Below are 18,633 nucleotides of genomic sequence, written 5' to 3'. Positions count from 1 at the left end.
AAGAAAATGGAAGGAGGAGGGAGGACATTAGCGGGAAAATATACAACTTCTGTTTTCCCTGCTTTCAGGGTAAGAAAGTGGGAGGTCATCCAGGATTTGATGGCGGTGAGGCAGGATGAGAGTCTGTGATGGATGTCGGGGGTGAAAGATGAGAAAGAGAGAAAAAGCTGAGTGTCGTCGGCATAGAAGTGGTGTGAGACTCCAAAGGATGAGATGATTGGAGCAAGAAGAGTGGTGTACAAAGAGAAGAGAAAAGGGCTAAGTACGGAGCATTGGGGGATGCTGTGGGCGAGAGGAAAGTAAGGGGAAGTGCAGTCGCCCCAAGAAACGGCAAAGGTGCGGTTAGATAGATAGGATGTGAACCAGGCAAGAACAAATCCACAGAAGCCAAAGGAGGAGAGAGTCAAGTAGTAAAGAGTGATCTACTGTGTCAAAGGCAGCAGCTAGGTCGAGAAGAATAAGGACAGAAGAGTGTTTAGAGTAGCGAGCTGTGAGAAGGGAGTTAAGAACGGAGGTAAGAGCTGTTTCAGTGGAGTGGCGGAACCCAGATTGAGTGGGAGGGAGAAGAGATGGATTAGAGACGTGTGTTGAGAATTGGGAGTAGACAAGGCGTTCAAGGAGCTTGGATAGAAAGGGCAAGAGAGAAATTGGGTGAACGTTTGATACCAGAAGGGGGTTTGACTTGGGTTTCTTCAGGATGGGAATGATGATTGCATGCTTGAAGGCAGAGGGAAAAGTAGAGGTAGCAAGACATGTTGAAAAGGGAGGTAAGGAAAGGTTCCTGGAGCGGGTAGACTTTTGGAATGAGAGAGGTGGGAAAAAGATCGCATGGGGCAGCGGTGGGGTGAGTTTTAGACAGGAGAAGGGTGACTTCAGAGTCTGAGACAGGAGCGAAGTTAAGAACAGTGGTGGAGGGGGTTGGAAAAGATGGAGGAGGGTGTATATGAGGGGGATTGTAGAATATCTTGACGTAGAGTATGTACTTTGGAGGAGAAAATGTTAGCGAGGTCAGTAGCCGAAAGAGGTGAAGCAATAGAAGGGTCAGGGGTGGGAGAGGAGAGAGAAGGCGAGTCAGAGTTTGAAAGATGCGACAAGGGTGAGTAGATTGAGTGTGGAGAAGGTCTGAAAAGAACGTTTGTTTGGCAGATTTGATGCATTTGTCGTAGAGAGTGTGGTAGGAGAAGTAAGTTGTCTGGTTGGCTGGAGAGCGGTGCTTGTGCCAACGTCTTTGAAGGCGGCGCATAGATGAGAGATGAGGAGAAAGCCAGGGTTAGGTGGGTTTACGAGTGGGGCCGAAGGAGGTAAGAGGGTACAGTTGGTCAAGACTAGAATTGAGAGATGAGGAAAGAGTGGATGTAGCCTCATTTGTAGAGAGAGTGGAAAAATGAGTGAGAGGGGGAAGGGAGTTGGTGTAGGTGTTGTAGAAAAGTGAAGAATTAAAATTACATAGGTCGTGTCGGGAAAATGAGGTAGAGGAAGGGGGAGAATGGGTGGGGGAAAGGGGAGGGAAGAGAGACAGAGTAAGGAATGGTCCAACAAGTAGTTAGGGAGATCAGATACAGAGGAAGCAGCGAATGAAGAAACTTAAGATTAGATCAAGAGTGGAGCCAGAAGTGTGAGTGGATGGGGTAGGGAGAGGGGTAAGTAGGTAGGAGTCGAGTATTGAGAGGAAGGGGGAAGTTAGGCGAGTGGTGGAGAGATGGAGATTAAAGTCACCAAGCATGATCAGTGGTGTGGGACTAGGTGAGATGTGACTTAGGAGGTGGTCAATGTCCTCACAGAAAGACCATAGCGGGCCAGGTGGACGGTAGATGATGAGAAAGGAAATAGCATGTGGTGCGGTGAAGATTTTGTACATGTATTTGAATGTGGAATAATCTGGTAGATATACCGGAAAGGGAACAGATTGGTAATTTGGGTGATATAGTAGTCCAATGCCACCGCCACATCCGGTGATACGGAGAACATGGGTGGATGAAGAAAAGGCGGAAGTGTGTGAAGCAGGAACTGTTGAATTGTGTGGAGGAATCTATGTTTCAGTAACGCAGAGGAAGTAAAGATGTAGTTGTAGGAATAAGTACAAAACAGCAGCGGTCTTGTTGCATAGAGACCTTGTGTTCCATAAGGCAAGGTCAATGATGTTAGAAGTGTCAACAAGCTGGGCATAGATGAGGTTGGTGTAACGAGTTGAAGCGGTGGGGCAGTGGACTGTCTGGGGGTTGGAGGGTGAAGGACTGTTGAGTATGGAGACGGTCATGGTGAATAAGCACAGTACCTTGAAGGAAGGCTAGGTGGTGGGATGGGTTACTGTGGAGGATAACGGAAGGAGCAGGCAGATAGGATGCAGCATGCCTGTGAAACCTTTAGGCTCAGAACTGCCACGGACAGCTATGTCACACTTTCCCTCAATTTGCAGCTGCTTTGCCTGGAGGCGGATCTTTCAAGCTGCGGAGAGCGGGATGACAGCGAGGCAGGTGGGCGTGGCCTCAAACTGTCAGGCATTCGCAGGCAATCCGATGCTGCTCCTGGTGGTGGGCCGGCAGAAGGGACTCAGGTGGTGTGGGGGCCTTGATTGAATGGCCCAGGGCAGTTAGGGAGTAGCTGGAAACACTGCCCAGCTGCAGGCAGGTTGATCCCCACTTTTCCTCTTCACTCCAGATCACCTACAAGACAATCTGATCTGAGGTGGTTTGGCAGTTAGAAAAAACATGTGCCCATTCGTTCACAAATGAGCAGGGGTTTACTGGGCGGTCTAGTAAAGCAGCAAAGGTGATTCAAGTGTTTAGGGCAACAAAACATTTACAAACCTGTGATTCAAAAGCAGAAGTGTAAGAGATGAGACATCTGTGATGGGGAAGAGGGAGGGGAAGAACAAGGACAAACCAATGCCACTTTTGGATAAAGGAAGGAAGGATAGTGGTAAAATAAAGTCAAGTTAGTAGAACCGAGGAGGAGGACAGGGACAGACGGTGTTCGAAGGATGATTGGATAAGCAGGAGAAAAAGAGAAGGGGGACAAGAGGGAAGGCAAACTCAAGAGTGAGTGAGACTTGTAATGTCTTCAGGATAGAGGGTTAGGGTACAGGAAGACTAGAGATTATTGTGCTTAGACAAGCAGCAAGGGGTAGTTCAGATGGGAGGAGGTGGCAAGGAAGCAGTGAAGCAGAAAGGTGAGCTAAAGGTAAGAGCAACCAAAGAAGGAAGGGAGATAAGATGCCAGGTGTTTCTAGAGCGTCATTTATTGGTGAAGTTGTTCACAAAAGCCGTGTTTAGTAAATACACTCTGATGCCAAAGTGTGGCTATTTAATGCAAACAAAAGCCTGTACACGTTACTGGGCATTCCCTCTGCATACATAAGACAGTTTCAGCATGTTTCTCCATATGAGCTTCCACTGCATCATTATCATCATAATTACATTATTTTTGGTATATAACCATAAAAGTACATCGAGAAATTGAGCATAAAATAAAATCGCATGTACTAGAGTTGTTTCACTCAATGTATTCTCATAGCACCAGAGGAGGCACCTTTAGTTACATTTGCAACATCAAAGCAATCTTAAGGATTGTTACTAGTCTTTCGCTCCTCCTCCAAGCCGTATCCAGATAATTGGAAATATCAAAGATTACATATATTGCACTTGCCCTTTTCCACAATTCTTCCCATTCATTTCCGTAACGAATACCTCTGTTCGATAAACAGTTTTTCAAATTTCTACATCTAATGTCACTATTCTGTGGGCACAAAAAAAAGTAAGTGTTGTAGGAATTCCACTTGGCCGGGGCAGAATTGGGTATCTGTCTGGCAGTTTTTTGTTGCACCTGGACTTGACTCTGGCTATGGGTAAAATATGCAAGTGCACTTTCAAAAACAAAGCTTTGTGAGACCGTCTCTCAATGAGACAAGTCATTTTCCACTGAACAGGTATGTTTGATAGACATATACCCGTAGCCAATGGATAAATCCAAACAGTTACATATTGGCCCATTAGGAAGTCAGTGTGAGAATCGATGTCAATTTGTCTGGTGTTCCCATTAATTAACTCTGGTGAAAACAAAACAAGACAACTTCTAATTTGAGCAAATGCAGGTACATTTTAATGTGTTAGAACCATTTGAGCGAAAAAACATTCTGATGGGAAAGAATATCATTTAAGCCAGCCCTGAATTTTGATCAGTGAGTCACAAGACATAATGCGTATCCAAAATAGCACAGGTTTGATAGCTATCTGGTCACTAATGCATGTCATGCCAAGTTCCATATGTAACAGAATATTGGCTGAATTTTTAGAGACCCACAGTGATCTTTTTTTAAAGTGGTTTTCTGTCACAGCAAGGACTGAAGCATGTTGGTGCCCCCCATAATTCTGCTCCGTAGATGACAGCCGCCATTGCCTGTGCTCTGTAAATTTCTAATGCTGGTACTAATACATGTTTGTCAAAAGACGTAGGGGAACTTAATTTACCGTTGCATTTTCTAATGTCACGTTTGCCTTACTGGTATGTTCCCTCCATAGACCATCTAGTCAAAATAGCCCAGATAGTCAAAATGGGAGACGACCTCAATTTTCTTGCCATCAATAAAGATCTCTATTCGTGGCTGGGGCCCGTGTTGTTTACCACATTTATTTTTATTTATTTAATTCACTGGGCATTTGGTTAGGTGCTTATACAACAAATAAATTGTGTTTCAAAGTGCCCACAGGGCCACAGGGAGGGGACATGGGATAGGAAATAATTTATACACTGGAAGATATATATGAACCTACTATGCCTTGTGAGCATTCAGAGCGTGCAAGTGCAGGGGGGAAGCGCTGGAGTGCCCGTGCTCGTGAGTGAGCAGCAAGTTTAAGTGCCCAAAGTAGTAAGTGCTAGGTAGCTATCATCTGTAGAAAATAAAAATGGGTAAGTGCAGGCCTAGTGGCGATGGCCATTAAGTGCTGGGTGTAGACGGAGGCTGAAGGCGATTGGGTGTGGGAGGCCAGGGCCTCGAAAGACACTAAGGGCCCTGGTCACCAATCACAGCGTCTGTGAGATTAGCAGGGGAGGATGGAAGAGGAGGAGGGGGTGGGTGAAAAGGAAATTCTTGAGGAGCTTCTGGAATTTAAGGAGGTCCAGCTCAAGACGAAGAGAAAGGAAGAGGCTGTTCCATAACAGGGAGCCAGCTGAGGAAAGAGATCTGCCTCCGGCCCCCTGTTTAGCGAAACACTTGACAAACAGAGTTGGTACCAGAGGAACGTAGAGGTCTAGAGGGAGAGTATTTAGTAAGAGCTGGTTGCATATAGCGTGGTCCCTGGCCCCAGACAGCCTTGTGGATGATTCAGAGGAATTTGAACTTGATCCTTGAAGCAACCGGGAGCCAGTGGAGAGATTTTAGGGCAGGAGAGATGCAGTCCCTGGGCTTGAGGCGAAGGTTAAGTCTTGCTGCCATATTCTGGATTAGTTGGAGGGGTCATAGAGAGGAAGAAGCCAGATTCTAGAGAAGACAATTGCAGTAGTCTAGCCTAGAGAGAACCAGGGCTCTGGTAACATTGAGCGTCTGGGGGAAAGTGAGACAAGGGAGAATTCCTTTGAGAAGGAAGAGTTGAAAGTTGGACTTCTTGACAATATCCTGAATGTGAGGGAGAAGGAAAGAGAGGAGTCAACGATGACACCAAGGTGTCTGGCTTCAGATGAGGGAGAGGGGGGTGGGGGCAGAGCCTAATTATTTCATGGTTTCATTATTTGTGCCCACATCTCGTTTTTGTTTTACTAGTGTTGATTTACAGGTCTGCCTCTTACAAAACTTGACAAAGTGGTGTGTTAGATGAACAAGGCCCAACGGTGTACAAGACAGGATTGCAACATCTTCGGCAAATAATAAAATACCAATTCACCAAGAATGGGAACATCCAATATGTTACATGGGAGTTCCCTCACGACTACATTAAAAAATAAGGTACAAAGCAGAGGGGGACACGGTGCAACCTTGTGTTACCCCCTTACTAACCGGGAAAGGTTTAATGCTCTCTCTACCCAGCCCCATTTTACGTTTGCTAACATATTGTCGTACATCTGCATTATTTCCTTGAGCAGTGGTGGGGTGGACTTTTTTTTATTAGAGAGTGCCCGTCAGGGTGCAGATCTATATATACTGTCAAATGCAGCCTTTAGGTCTACGAAAAGTAGATGCATGTTGCCACCCTAAATGTTGATGTATTTATTCAGGATCAGAGATAATCTGAATACCTTGTCTATGGTGCTTACCCCTTTGGCAAACTCGGCGTGCAGATGACTTGACACATTGGTTTCTATTACCCATTTTTCTAATTTAGTATGGAGGATTTTACCAAAACGTTTACTGCTGGCATCCAGTAGTGAGATTGGCCTGTAATTTCCAGGTATACCATGGTTTCCTTGCTTAATTATTAGGACTAGCTCCGCTACTTGCCAGGATGGTGCTTTTTGCCTGTCTTTAAGATGACATTAAAAAGAACTAGGAGATATGGTACCCATAAACCAGGTTCGCTCATGTAAAGATCTACCGGTGGACAGTCAGGACCAGTGGCCTTTCCTCGTGATTACATACATTTGGCTACCAATACCTCCTCTATTGTTAATTCAAATGGGTCTATATCTGAATTAACATCAACCAGATTCAATGCCTCCTGTTGATCCAATTTGAAATCTACTTTGTTTTTTGCATAGAGACCCGGAAAATGCTCTAGCCAGGTGTTCTCTATGATTGCAGTTTCAATGTGATTTTTATTTATTCAATTTCCTTCAGTAACTATCCTCTAGAAAAATGTTCACCTTGGCTGCCTTGTTAGGGGTTTCGAAGTTCTTAAGCGACATAGCTTTTTCTTCGCATTAAGGAGAATCTTATAATCTTTTCTGTACCTTGCAACTTCATTTGCCTCTAATGTGGTGGATTTCAGGCCAGTGAATTGTTTGGCTTTAGTGGCTCTACATTCCTCATTGTACCAGTTATCTCTCGCCACCTGAAGATCTGCCACAACTTTCCTAGGTTTGGAAAGATATCGTACTAGTGCTACCGAAACTGTGGTGGCTGAGTCTGAAATAGTCTGGTCACCACATTGAGCGAATTGAACACTGTTTCCAATATTGGGAGAATTTCTCGATATACTTTTGCAAATTTTGTTTTAAATAAGGGTTCTCCCATTTTACCCTCTTCCTATTGTCAGGGCCTCATCACAAGTTGGGTGGTAGAACTTAAATGCCGCTGTAACGGTATTACTGTTGCATTTAAGGGCTGGCCCATCACAAGTCTGGCTGCATAACCCCTAGCTCGGAGCTGGGGGTATGTACGCTGAAAAAAATGCCAATTTTCGGCACAATAACCGTTGGGGGTATTAAGCGCAGTAATTGCACTGAAAATTCCCCATTGGCTCCAATGTACCCAATGGGGACTTACAGTTAGCGCCCAACCCATGATCCAGCAGTAGTACCAGCAGACCAGTGGGCGCCAACGCTAATAAAGTTGGCCGGTAGTATAGCCCAGATACTGCCCAACTCGTGATGAGGTCCTTAGTAAGGTATACAACATGATTAGGGTAATGACAGGCATACTACTTTATGGTCATTTTTACTTCTTGCAATGACTTCCAGGGATTTTGCCTTTTTCTAACTGGCCAGGTCCATTAATATATAATCAATGTGACTGGTTTTACCCTCGCTGGAAAATGTTGGTGCTGGAGATATGTCTAGTTCAAACCAGCCATTACATGGCCGCACACCCAATCTAAAAATAAGCTCAGCTGAGCATAAGGCATATTTGTAATAGTTTTCCGTAAAGGCCCAGAGAGATGCTGAATATCCCATATCATCATCTTCCTCCACTTTGATTTCACTCAGGGTCTTAATTTGAGAGTTCATATCCCTGAGTAAGATGCCAAGTGTTCCTACAGCGTAATTTATTAGTGGAGATGTTCACAAAATTGGAGATTAGTAAACACTCTTATGTCAACATGTGGATATTTTATACAAAGAAGGGCCTGTCCAAGTTACTGGGCATTCCCTCTGCATACATAAAACAGGTTCTGCACATCTCTCCATGTGCGCATCCACTGAACCATGTTTAATTATTTTGTGAGCTACAAAGGACTTTCTCAACCATGGTGTCTGAGGAACAGTGCTAGGGACATTTTTCTTTTCGCAACTTTCCCCCATTGACTTCAATGGAACCCCCAGCATATATTTGACTGATTGACGTTTGCAGAGTGCCATCATTTTAGCATCACTTGCCTGCTCAACTTGCATCATTTCAGTTGTAATTGTAAGCCTTTCGGGTGACCAATGCAGGAAGATCAGCTGTACATTTTATTCCAGCTTTATTTTTGTATAGCCGCCCAAGTCATCTTTAGTTGAGTGCTGCAGGTAAGACAGTGTTCCCTTTTTTATAATTTACATTTTGTTTTTTTTTGTAGGCATCAAGAACAGAATGGTAGGACCAAACTTATTTTGATATTTTTTATGGGTGCATGAATGTGCACCATTATGAGTATTGTGATAATGATGTTTGAGTGACCATCTACTGAAAATGGCCGAGCCTCATGGTCGAAGCCCTGTTCTTTGATATTTGTTGGCTTTTGCCTGCCCTCCCAGCATGCAAACGGCTATAATGTCATGCAATTTCACCAAGTTCTTGCAAAGGAAGCTTGGTCAGTGCTTTATCTACCTGAACTGGTTGGAACTTGGGTAAGGAGCGATCAGACCCCAATCCACATTCCAGCCATAGTGATTTCATGTTGATGGGGTGATGTGGAAGAGTTGGATGTCCACTATTGGTCAGCCACACTACTTTTTCAAATGATGCAATTCCTTTCCATTGGAGGACCGGGGACTCTATAAGCCTACATTTAGGATAAGAGGAGGATCTGGAACCATGGTTGATGCCAATCCCAGGAGCCAAGTAACAATGCTGAATGGTAAACAGATGGAAGCAGGAAGTCTGCTGTTGCAACAAGTGTGGGCAATGCCAACCACTGGGTCAGAACGTTCTAGCTTTTAATCCGGAAGAGGTCTCCCTCCCTCAATGGGCCTGGCAGGCATAACTAGTCTGGGGACCTGCTTTGCCTTCCTTGCTTTCTGGCGCCCAGAAGAGATGCTGCACCTGCAACTGGCCTGCACCTGTGCACAGGCACAGTCGAGCCGAGGACTGAAATCTTTCCTAACACCTTCTCTCTACTACTGGAACCTCACTACCTTGCTATTGCTGCTCTTCACCACAGAGAGGAGCATGCCTGAGACCAAATACCAACAGTCCTATTGCTGAGTTCCCACTGACCCGGTTTTGTGTTGAATCAACTACTTTTCCAGTCTGCTGCAGCGCCTTGCATTACTCGAATCAAAGCTGTGCTGTCTTCGCCCCATCCAGGGGTAACTGCTGGTGTCTGACCTGTCCATATGACAAAGTCTTGCATCTGCAAACAGTGAGTCTCTTTGTGCAGATCCACTGATGAGCCCCCAAGATCCTCTGTTCCCTTGGGTTGCTGGTTTTCCATACGCAGTCCAGGGACCTCAGTAGCTCATATGTAAATTAAGTCCCCCTCTCCCCACTGAAAGACATTGGATGAGAAGTCCACCTGCAGCTACCCTTGCCATAGGTTGTGGAGTCTGGGTTAAGAGATTCTGTCTAGGGTCCCCACGTAAACATAAGATTGGTAGTCTGCCCTTTCCTTTGCAGGAAACCAAACTATGGATAATTGCTAGAATAACAATTGACCGGTCTCTAAAGACTGCACTTTTTCGAGTCTGCATCTCTGATAATCAAGCCAACACCACCATAAGAACTTTTTTTAAACCACCCTACAGGTACCCTACATGATAAGGGCTACTCGCCTGTGACAGAGATCATTGAAATAGGCTAGGGCTTGGTATTGACAAAGTTTACCGTTTCAAGGGTTCTAGTGCCTTTTAACATTATAAGACTGGTGATTTGTGTCTGACATTTTTACCCCCACTTCAGAACACTAGAAAAGTATTGTGTAACACATGCAGGATTACCAGACCGTGGTTTGTGTATGTTTTATTTAGTTTTTAGTGTATTTTCCCTAATGGCACATGCCCTCAATATATTTGTATATACATGTGTGTCAACATTCAAGTATTTGCCAATCTCTGTTAACTGTACTTTGCGCCAAACTTCTCAATCCAAGACATATTGTTTAAGAGTTTTATTAGACCTTTGCAGGGCCTTAAGTATGACTTCCCAGAATCTTCCACCATAAGTGGTCCAGAAATGACTTCTAACAAACAAAAAAGGCATGGTTCTCTGCACTTCCAAGACTTACATGAACTTCAGGGTGCAGCTTAATAAGGAATCGTTTCCTCTTGAAGCTCAGCTTTCTTATCTTGGACCAGTTGAATGTGTTGATTTTTGTGTTTCCCTAAAAAGAAAGACAAATACATGGATATAAGGGGTTGTTGGAGGCTTACTTTCTAGTATGATACCCTGGAGGTGGGAAGTGGGGTTGATCACTATAGCTTTTCAAGAGGGCATGTGTGTATCTAATTACAGTATCGATAACCATTGAAATGGTGTGTGTAGGGAATTATTTTGAAACATTACCCAATAACATTGATGTAATTCAAAAAGGACAACTAAATGACATTGCATAATAAAGAAGCAAGCACACACAATAAGTTAAACTACATAAGTGTACTTGAATTAAATGTAGTTGTTAAAAGCAAGGCAGAACAAATAACGTCTATATTCTTATTCCATGGATACCCAGTTTTATTATACAACTTGGAGGTATTTCCCAGGTTGGTAAAGAACTGAAGCTCTAGCCAAACCAGTTTACCACACACATCAGAAGAGACAGAGGTATTTGGGGAAGCCCAAATGTCTGTGTAGCACCACCAGCGCCCAGACATTGCCCCATACTTTTACTAAGGCTAACCATCACTTCTCCTTGGTGTACCAGGATGTCATCATTAAATCTTCCATGTTCAGGCAACGGGTGAGTAGTGCCTATAACAGACTATGGTGACAAAGTATGGAAGCAATAATGCTGGGTGGATAACCCATTACTTGGACATTCTCACTTTCTTCATGCAAGTGTAATAGCTAGAGGTAAGAGAAACTGAAGCTCAAAAAGGATTTAGCCACATTTTATTAAGCCTGGCTTGCCACCTTATTGGGCTTGTAGACAAACAAAGGCGTATCACAGGTGGCTGGCTTGTTCACCACCTCAACAGGATATTTTTCTGCAAAGTAACTTATGATGGTCTGATCCTAAATGCATTTGCAAGGTTACCAACAGTGAAATAAGTTAGGTCATAATATATTCACACTGGTAAATAAAGCACACACAGATATTACATTTTTAGCAGCAGCTATTTTGTTTTTTTGCTGCAGCAGTTCTTGGGCATGGAAACATTCTCGTCTTTCACTTATCCTTTTTTGTGTCAAACATCTGATTCTAAGTTCACATAGCCATTGATGAATCCCTCCCCTCTCCCTCAAGCCTCCAGTATGCACAATATTGTAGATAACACCCACTAGACAATAAAAGACACAGATGTCTTTCTCGTGGCTGGAGCTGCCCTCAGTCACAAAACGCATGCTGGAAATGCACACAGAGCTTGATCGATGACACAAATTTGGAGCACTTCTCACATCAAGATTACAGAGAACTTCCTCTCCTTGTGAACAATTTGGAGCACTTCTCACATCAAGTTTACAGAGAACTTGCTGTGCATATGAACAAGGATTTAAATAGACAAGGAAAACTGCCTAACTATATGCAATTCTAGGAAACTTTGGACCCAATAAAAATGTCTTGGGACCCTTTTTCAAAATGGTGGATACCTCACTAAACCCGTGCTTATTGTCTCCTCCCAGGTGACGCTTCTTGGTCCTGACCTTGGGGTTGTGTACTGCAGGAGGATCACCTGGGAGGAGACAAGGCCAAGGGTGGTGAGGAGTTCCTGCGGGATGAGATGCATTATTTACCCTTGAAAGGGAAGAATCTTTTTAAAAGGTGCCAAGACATTTAATTGCTTATTGCCGTTATGATGTGTCTGAACCCCATATTAAGTCTGTTGATGTGGTAAAGCTGGGGTGATATCTTTAAATACACCAAGGAAGTAAAGATTGTATGAAACTCCTAAGGTTAAAAATCCCCCTTACTCCTATAGGTATAGTGAAAGGAAATCTATAATGACTTAAATAAGCTGCCTACCTCTTTTCAAGTAAACATTTGTGATTCTTTTTTAAATGCATCTAAGAAAAATTACAAGTTACTCACCATAGTGACTAACATACTTTTAGTCCCCTTTCCTCCATACTGTGCAGGCATCCCTTCCAAGGGACGAGAGACGGAACATTTGTCACCAGAAAAACCTTCTTCCCCTTTAAATGTAGAGGTGTGTGCGGTGGTGCGGCCCTGGGAGCATGCGCTGCCCTGACTATGCCCACCGCCGCCACTCGGTCCCCATTGACGCGTCTACAATATTTGTTATTGCCTCATGACACCAGTATTATTAGGGGGGGGGGGGGAGGATGGTGGGACGTATACGTTAGTCACTACGGTGAGTAACTTGTTCCCGTCCCCTTTCCTCCATACTGTATGGGTGATTAAAACTTAATGTAGCCCCAGGGTGGAGAGGAGACCCTCCTTAAGCAAACAAGTTCCTTAGAACCGCCTGTCCGAAGACCGCGTCTGACTTAGAGCCGGAGTCCAAACAGTAATGCTCACAGAAAGCTGAAGGGGTGGCCCAGGTAGCTGCCCTGCTTATAACCTGACACGGAACCTGCCGCTGGAAGGCGATGGCCTTGGCCTTGGCTCCGACGGGATGGCCGTGCATGTTGGCTGGCAATGGCTTGCGCTGCCCCTCATAGGCCTCTTTGATGGGCGCAACCATCCACCTTGCTATGGAGGCTTTGGAGCCCCCAAAGATGGCAAAAAGTGTGTCTGACTTGCGGAAGCACTTGGTCCTATCCAGATAGAATTTCAGAGCGTGTCTGACATCCAGACAGTGCAAGACTCTGAGCCTCATCCTTGGGGTCAGCGAAGAATGTAGGTGAGACTATTTCCTCGTTTAGATGGAATGTGGAGGGTACCTTAGGTAGGGACACTGGGTGAGTCCGCAGGACCACCTTATCCCACTGGAAAGTGGTATAGGGCTCTGAAGCCACCAGAGCCTGGATCTCGCTGACTATGCGAGCGGATGTGAGACCAACCAGCAGAGCTGTCTTGATGGTGACCAGCGTGTTGTCCCCAGATGCCATTGGCTCGAAGGATTTGTGTGCCAGGGCGCCCAACACCACAGTGAGGTCCCACACAGGGTGTGGCTTTTTGATGGGCGGGTAAAGCCCGGACAGGCCCACCAGATGTCTCTTGACTATCAGGTTGGAAGAGGAGAAGACCTCCTCCGTCGAATTTATGTAGGCTCCTAAGGCTGAGAGTTAGGTGTGACATGTGACCACCTGTACGCCCGAGTGAGCAAGGTGCGCCGAGAACGAAAGCACACCGTCCAGCGTGCACGTCAGGGGGTTGATTTCCTTGGAATCTGCCCAGACAGAAACTGCTCCATTTACTCCTTATTGGCTCCTAGTGGCCTTGTTCCTAGCACCCTGGATGATCTCCAAGTTAGCCTGAGATAGGTTCAGGTGCTTGAGGGTGATCTGCTCAGGAACCATGCTGCGAGGGCTAACTTCTGAGGAGCGGCGTGGATAACCCTGCCCCCCTGCTGGGACAGGAGAGGTGATGGGCCCAGCGGCAGGGGAATGGGTGGTCGGTCCAAGAGGCTGAGCCATTCAGAGAACCACGGTCTCGCCGGCCACCAAGGCACTATCACTATGATGCTGAGGTGACAGACATCCTTGAACTCTGGGGATCAGGGGTGTGGGCGAAAAGCAAATGTCATGCCCTTCCATTGAATCTGCATGGCGTCTCCCAGGGAGCTGGGGCCTAGTCCCTGCCAAGACTTGAACTGATTACACTTACTATTCCTCCAGGAGGCTAATAGATCCACCTGAGGATCGCCCCATGTGTTGAAAACCTCCTGCAGCACCTGGTCGTTCAATTGCCACTCGTAATTGTCTGCTCCCAGCCTGCTGAGTCTGTCCGCCTCCACGTTGGCCTCCCCCGGGAGGTGGACGGCCCTGAGGTAGATGTTTTCCAGGGCCTATTTCCACATGCTGAGCGCTAGGTTGCACAGCGAAGGGGACCCGGTATCCCGCTGCTTGTTGACATAATACATGCTGGTGGAGTTGTCGGTCTGGGTTAGGACGGTCCTGTCCCTGATGAGCGGAAGGAAGGACGGACCTGAGGGCTAGCCAAATGGCTCTGAGCTCCAGCCAGTTGATATGCGACTCCTGCTCCTGCTGGGTTCAGACTCCATGGACCCTGTGGCCGTCTAGAGTGGCTCCCCAGCCCTCCAGGGAGGAGTCCGTAGTAATGATAAGCTGTGGAGTCGGCTGCCGGAAAGGCCTGCCCGTCGGCAGATTGCAGTCCTTGGACCACCACGTGAAATCCGAGCAGAGAGAAGGCGGTATGCTGACCAGCTCCGCTTGGGAGCCCCTCTCCTGATTCCATGAGGCTGACAAGTGCAGCTGCAGTCTCCTCATCTGGAGCCTCATGTGTGGACCGGCCAAGAGGACCGCGGCCATGATACCCAGTAGGTGCTGTTACCACCAAGCTGAAGTAACTGGTCTGGTAAGGAAGTGCGTAGTGGCCCTCTTGATGGCCGTAATCTTGTCCTCCGAAGGAAATACCTTCTCTGAGCTTTATCTCAGATGAGGGAGGCCCAGAAAGTTGAGGCTCTTCGTGGGCTGCAGCTGAGATTTCTTCAGGTTGATGGTAAACCCCATGTTGTGGAGGGTACTCATAAGCGCGGAGGAGGTGTGGACAACCCCCTCCGGGGCCATCTCCCTGACGAGCCTGTCGTCCAGGTACGGGTAGACATGGTGGCCATGAGGAGGGCTGCCACTGCATTCATGAGTCTGGTAAATACCCTGGGGGCTGAGTTGAGGTTGAGGCCAAAGGGTAGCACCTTGTACTGGAAATGACAGCCCATGATCCTGAAGCGTAGGAAGGAGCGATGGGGCTGCCAAATCGGGACGTGTAGGTAAGCGTCCTTCTGATCCTTGGAGCACATCCAATCTCCCCTGTCTAGTGTCCCTGCAATGAGTGCTGGCGTAACCATCTTGAATTTCTGAAGAGGGAGGGGGAGGTTGAGGGTGAGGGTGGAGAGGGCCTACACAACTCTCAGGCCAGCCTGGTTCTTTTTTTATATGGTGAAAATCCTGGAATAGAAGCCTAATCCTCTCTGGGAGGCTGGCACATCTTCCACTGCATGGCTCTCGAAGAGCGACCGGATCTCCGACCAACAGAGTTGCTGCCCCAATCAGTAGGAGGGGAGGAAGGAGAAGAGGGAGGTATAGGTAGGCAGTAACCTGTGGATACTACTGAGAGGATCCACAGGTCCAGAAAGTTATGATGCCAAAAATGCACGTGAGAAGCTAGCCTGCCTCCCCACTGGAGACACGTGCACCCAGAGGGACGCGTCATGCCTTTTTGCTCTCTGAGGCTGCTGCTGAGGAGGGGCACTGGAAGAAGCCCTTACCCCCCCCCCCCTTTTGTTGCTTGCGCCGGTTCTAACTCGGCGAGCGGTCAGGTTGTCTCGACCTCTGTTCCTAGAATCCCCAGAACCTACCAAACGCCCGGCCCTTCTAGGAGCGTTGATGCGACTGGGTGTATGCCTTGGGTATGGCTTTCGTAAGAATAGATAAAGACTTCGCAGTTTGCGAGATGTTGTTGTTCTTATCCAATTCATCGTCGGTGGTATAGTGGAAGCAGTCACTACCCTCGAAAGGAAGGTCCAATATGCGATCCTGGACGTCATGGTTGAACTTTGTAGCCTGAAGCCAGGCTGTCCTTCTCATGTCTGGGGCGATGCAGATGGCCCGGCAAGAGGTGTCTATGTGGGCCACTGTGGACTCCAAGATGTCCTGCGCTATCAGCTTGGCTTCTCCAAGACCTGCCTTAAAGCGTGCCTGGCTCTGCGCTGGGAGTTCCGGAAGGAAGTCTGATATTTCCCGCCACAACCTCTGGTTAGCCGCTGCAAGCATGGCATCCGTGTTGGCTTGACGCAGGTGCAGGGAGGTGTTGGAATACAGCTTTTCCCTTATGCCCTCCAAGATCTTCTCCTCCTTGCCTAGCAGCGCCGAGGACGAGGTGGCCGAGGACGACTGAGGCTTAGAGTAGAGGGACGCTGCAGCAATTACTGACAACTGCGGCTGGGGATGCGGTGATAGCAAGAGTGTATCCCCCTCCATCTGTCTATACTCGGCATCAAGGCACCGATTGACAGGCTGGGGTGAGTGTTGCTTGAGCCAACCTTTCTTGGCCAGAGCGACGACATCCTTCTGCACTGGGACACCCTCCATGGTAGGGGGTCTTAGGAAGAGGACCTCTGCCAAGACCCCCTGCTCGGCTGCTCTACCTCGAGATGAGGAAGGTCCAGATATTCTGCCAAACCTGCAAGGCTGTCGTGAAAGTCCTTTGCTAAAGACGGCGTGTCAGGGTCCTCCTCCTCGTCTGTCTCCGCCTGGGTGTCTGGCTGGTCCGCCGCGGGAGGAGGGGTGCTGGGTGCTGTTAGGCAGAAACCTGTGCAGTTCCCTTAGGGACCACTGCAAAAGATTTAAGACTACAGGTGTTTGGCAGTAAACCCACTTGGTAGCAGTCTGCACCACACAGATTCACTTGGTAGCTGTGGCTGAGCAGTCAGAATTCCCTCAACAAGAGTTAGGCAGCATGCAGAGTATATACAATAGGTACAGAGACACAGTAGCACAAACAAACACTGACCAGAGCTTTGGTGTAAAAGTATATAATTATTTATTTAAAAACACACTTGTGATTTACACTAGCAAAAACGAGGTAAGTAAATTCAGCACACAGTCACTATCACATATATACAACCCTATTTACTTATTAGACAAGTCTTAGTGAGAAACACCACTTATTTTCAGACAGAGGTGAGCGCTTAACATAAGATGACACTCTAATAAGTTGTAAAGAAAGGGAGGGAAAAAGGCAGAGTTAAGGAAGCACACAAGTTTCAATACTTTTACAAAGAACCACAGTAAGGCAGGATAGGCAGAGTTTTACTGGAGAGCAAGGAAGTCAATTGCAAGGCCCACTCTTGGAGAGAGCAAGCAGATGGGTCCAGGTTCACACAGTGGGGTTATGCCCAAAGAGTCTTGTAGATAGTTTGCACAAAACGGATGAAATTAAAGTCAGGAAAAGTTAGCCAGGTTGTCCCAGGCTAACCCAGGTTAGAAAGTCGAGGCTTTACTGTCACCCTGAATGATCTGTCGCATGGGAAGCCAGGCGGGACACAGTACCTTAAGTGTGAAGGAAGCTCCAGCGGGGGAAGTTGTTCCTGGCAGCAGGTGCAAGTCGGTGTTTCGTCCAGAGGAAGAAGAGGTCTCGCCGTGGAAGAAAGATGAAGGTTGTTGCACTGCCAGGGAAGAAACCAGCCGCGGAGTCCTCCGGTTAAAAGGTACTACCCTTCTCTTCGCGGTAGTGGTAAACCGTGGTATTCCGGTTGCCGGGTGCTTGGCACGGGCAAGGCGGCCACCGGATGCTCCAGGAAGGTGAAAAGAAGGCAAAACTGGTTATCCCCACCAGTCAAAGGAAGAAGACTCTCCGGACTGGAGATGATCTCTGTTGTCGGGAAAAGTGGTGAGACGGTTCAGCAGGGCTCCACCGGTGGTGTCGTCGTTGCAGGTCGGCTCAGCTTCTCCCTCCTCAGATTCTTAGGTCCTATGGCGACTTCTGAAGTTCCAGTCCCCAAAGCCCTGCTTTTATGCAGCACACCCCCATTCACTCAGCCTAGCTGTCAATCAAACATGCTAAGTGGTGAGCCGGCCGGCTCACCACTTGGGCCAATCGCACAAGAGTGGGACTTGAGTTGCCAAGGCAACTCAGTCCAGGGTGCCTAAACCCCCTCCCACACCCCCTGTGGTACCCAGACAGAGTGGCACCACTTTTGGAGGCTTCTGTGGAGAAGCCCGCCAAAAGTGGAACACAGGGCTCGACTTGGGTTGGAGTCACAGAAGAGAACACAAATGCCATTTTAGAATCGAATTCTGGCAAAAAATACCAACCAGTGAATTAATATTAAATAAATAAACCGGCGGTATGTTCGAGGTTATAAGAATTAAATAATTAAAGTTGGTAGCCTCGAACAATGGGAAAATCCCATAGAGAGATATTTGCGGTCGAATATAAAAAGTAGTATCCACTGCCACCAGCCAAAACTCGATCAGGGGGGACAGAGACGTGCCCCCTCGAACAACAGACCCCGGGGCAATCGAATTGCCCCGACCAGTACGTCTACAATATGATGGTGTGTACTGGTTTCTGTTTATAATTTGGGACTAGTAAAGCCAATGGTGACTTTACATGCCCTGGGAGACAGTCAGTCCCAAGGTATGGAGTCTATGTTGGGGGGTCGCTACGACACCCCTGGGTTACGGCACTGTGTGCTGTGTAACCCACATAAAAAAAAACACATGAGACCCTATGGAGTAAAAGACCCCATAGCCCATAAAACACATTGAAAGATAAAGGAGCACCTCAAATCATGTCTAAGAGTGGGAGTAAAAGAATCTCA

At 47.1% G+C, this 18,633-nt stretch overlaps 1 protein-coding gene across 3 annotated transcripts in view; it reads right to left on the bottom strand.

The window, feature by feature from the left end:
• FARP2 (FERM, ARH/RhoGEF and pleckstrin domain protein 2) overlaps positions 1-18,633 on the bottom strand; it is a 4,051,843-nt gene that overhangs the window by 2,508,561 nt on the left and 1,524,649 nt on the right. For all 3 annotated transcript variants that reach the window (XR_011276033.1, XM_069618112.1, XM_069618113.1), the window contains exon 9: positions 10,293-10,388. Coding sequence is in view for 2 of the 3 variants with exons in the window: in XM_069618112.1 (XP_069474213.1) it covers positions 10,293-10,388 (96 nt within the window). In the remaining variant the exon portion in view is untranslated. The remainder of the gene's footprint in view (positions 1-10,292; positions 10,389-18,633) is intronic.

The sequence above is a fragment of the Ambystoma mexicanum genome, chromosome 10, assembly GCF_040938575.1.
Source record: "Ambystoma mexicanum isolate Mex_15411 chromosome 10, UKY_AmexF1_1, whole genome shotgun sequence".
NCBI classification, from domain to species: Eukaryota; Metazoa; Chordata; class Amphibia; order Caudata; family Ambystomatidae; genus Ambystoma; species Ambystoma mexicanum.
The sequence above is the reverse complement of the archived record's forward strand: the minus strand, read 5'-3'. Positions and strand labels throughout refer to the sequence as shown.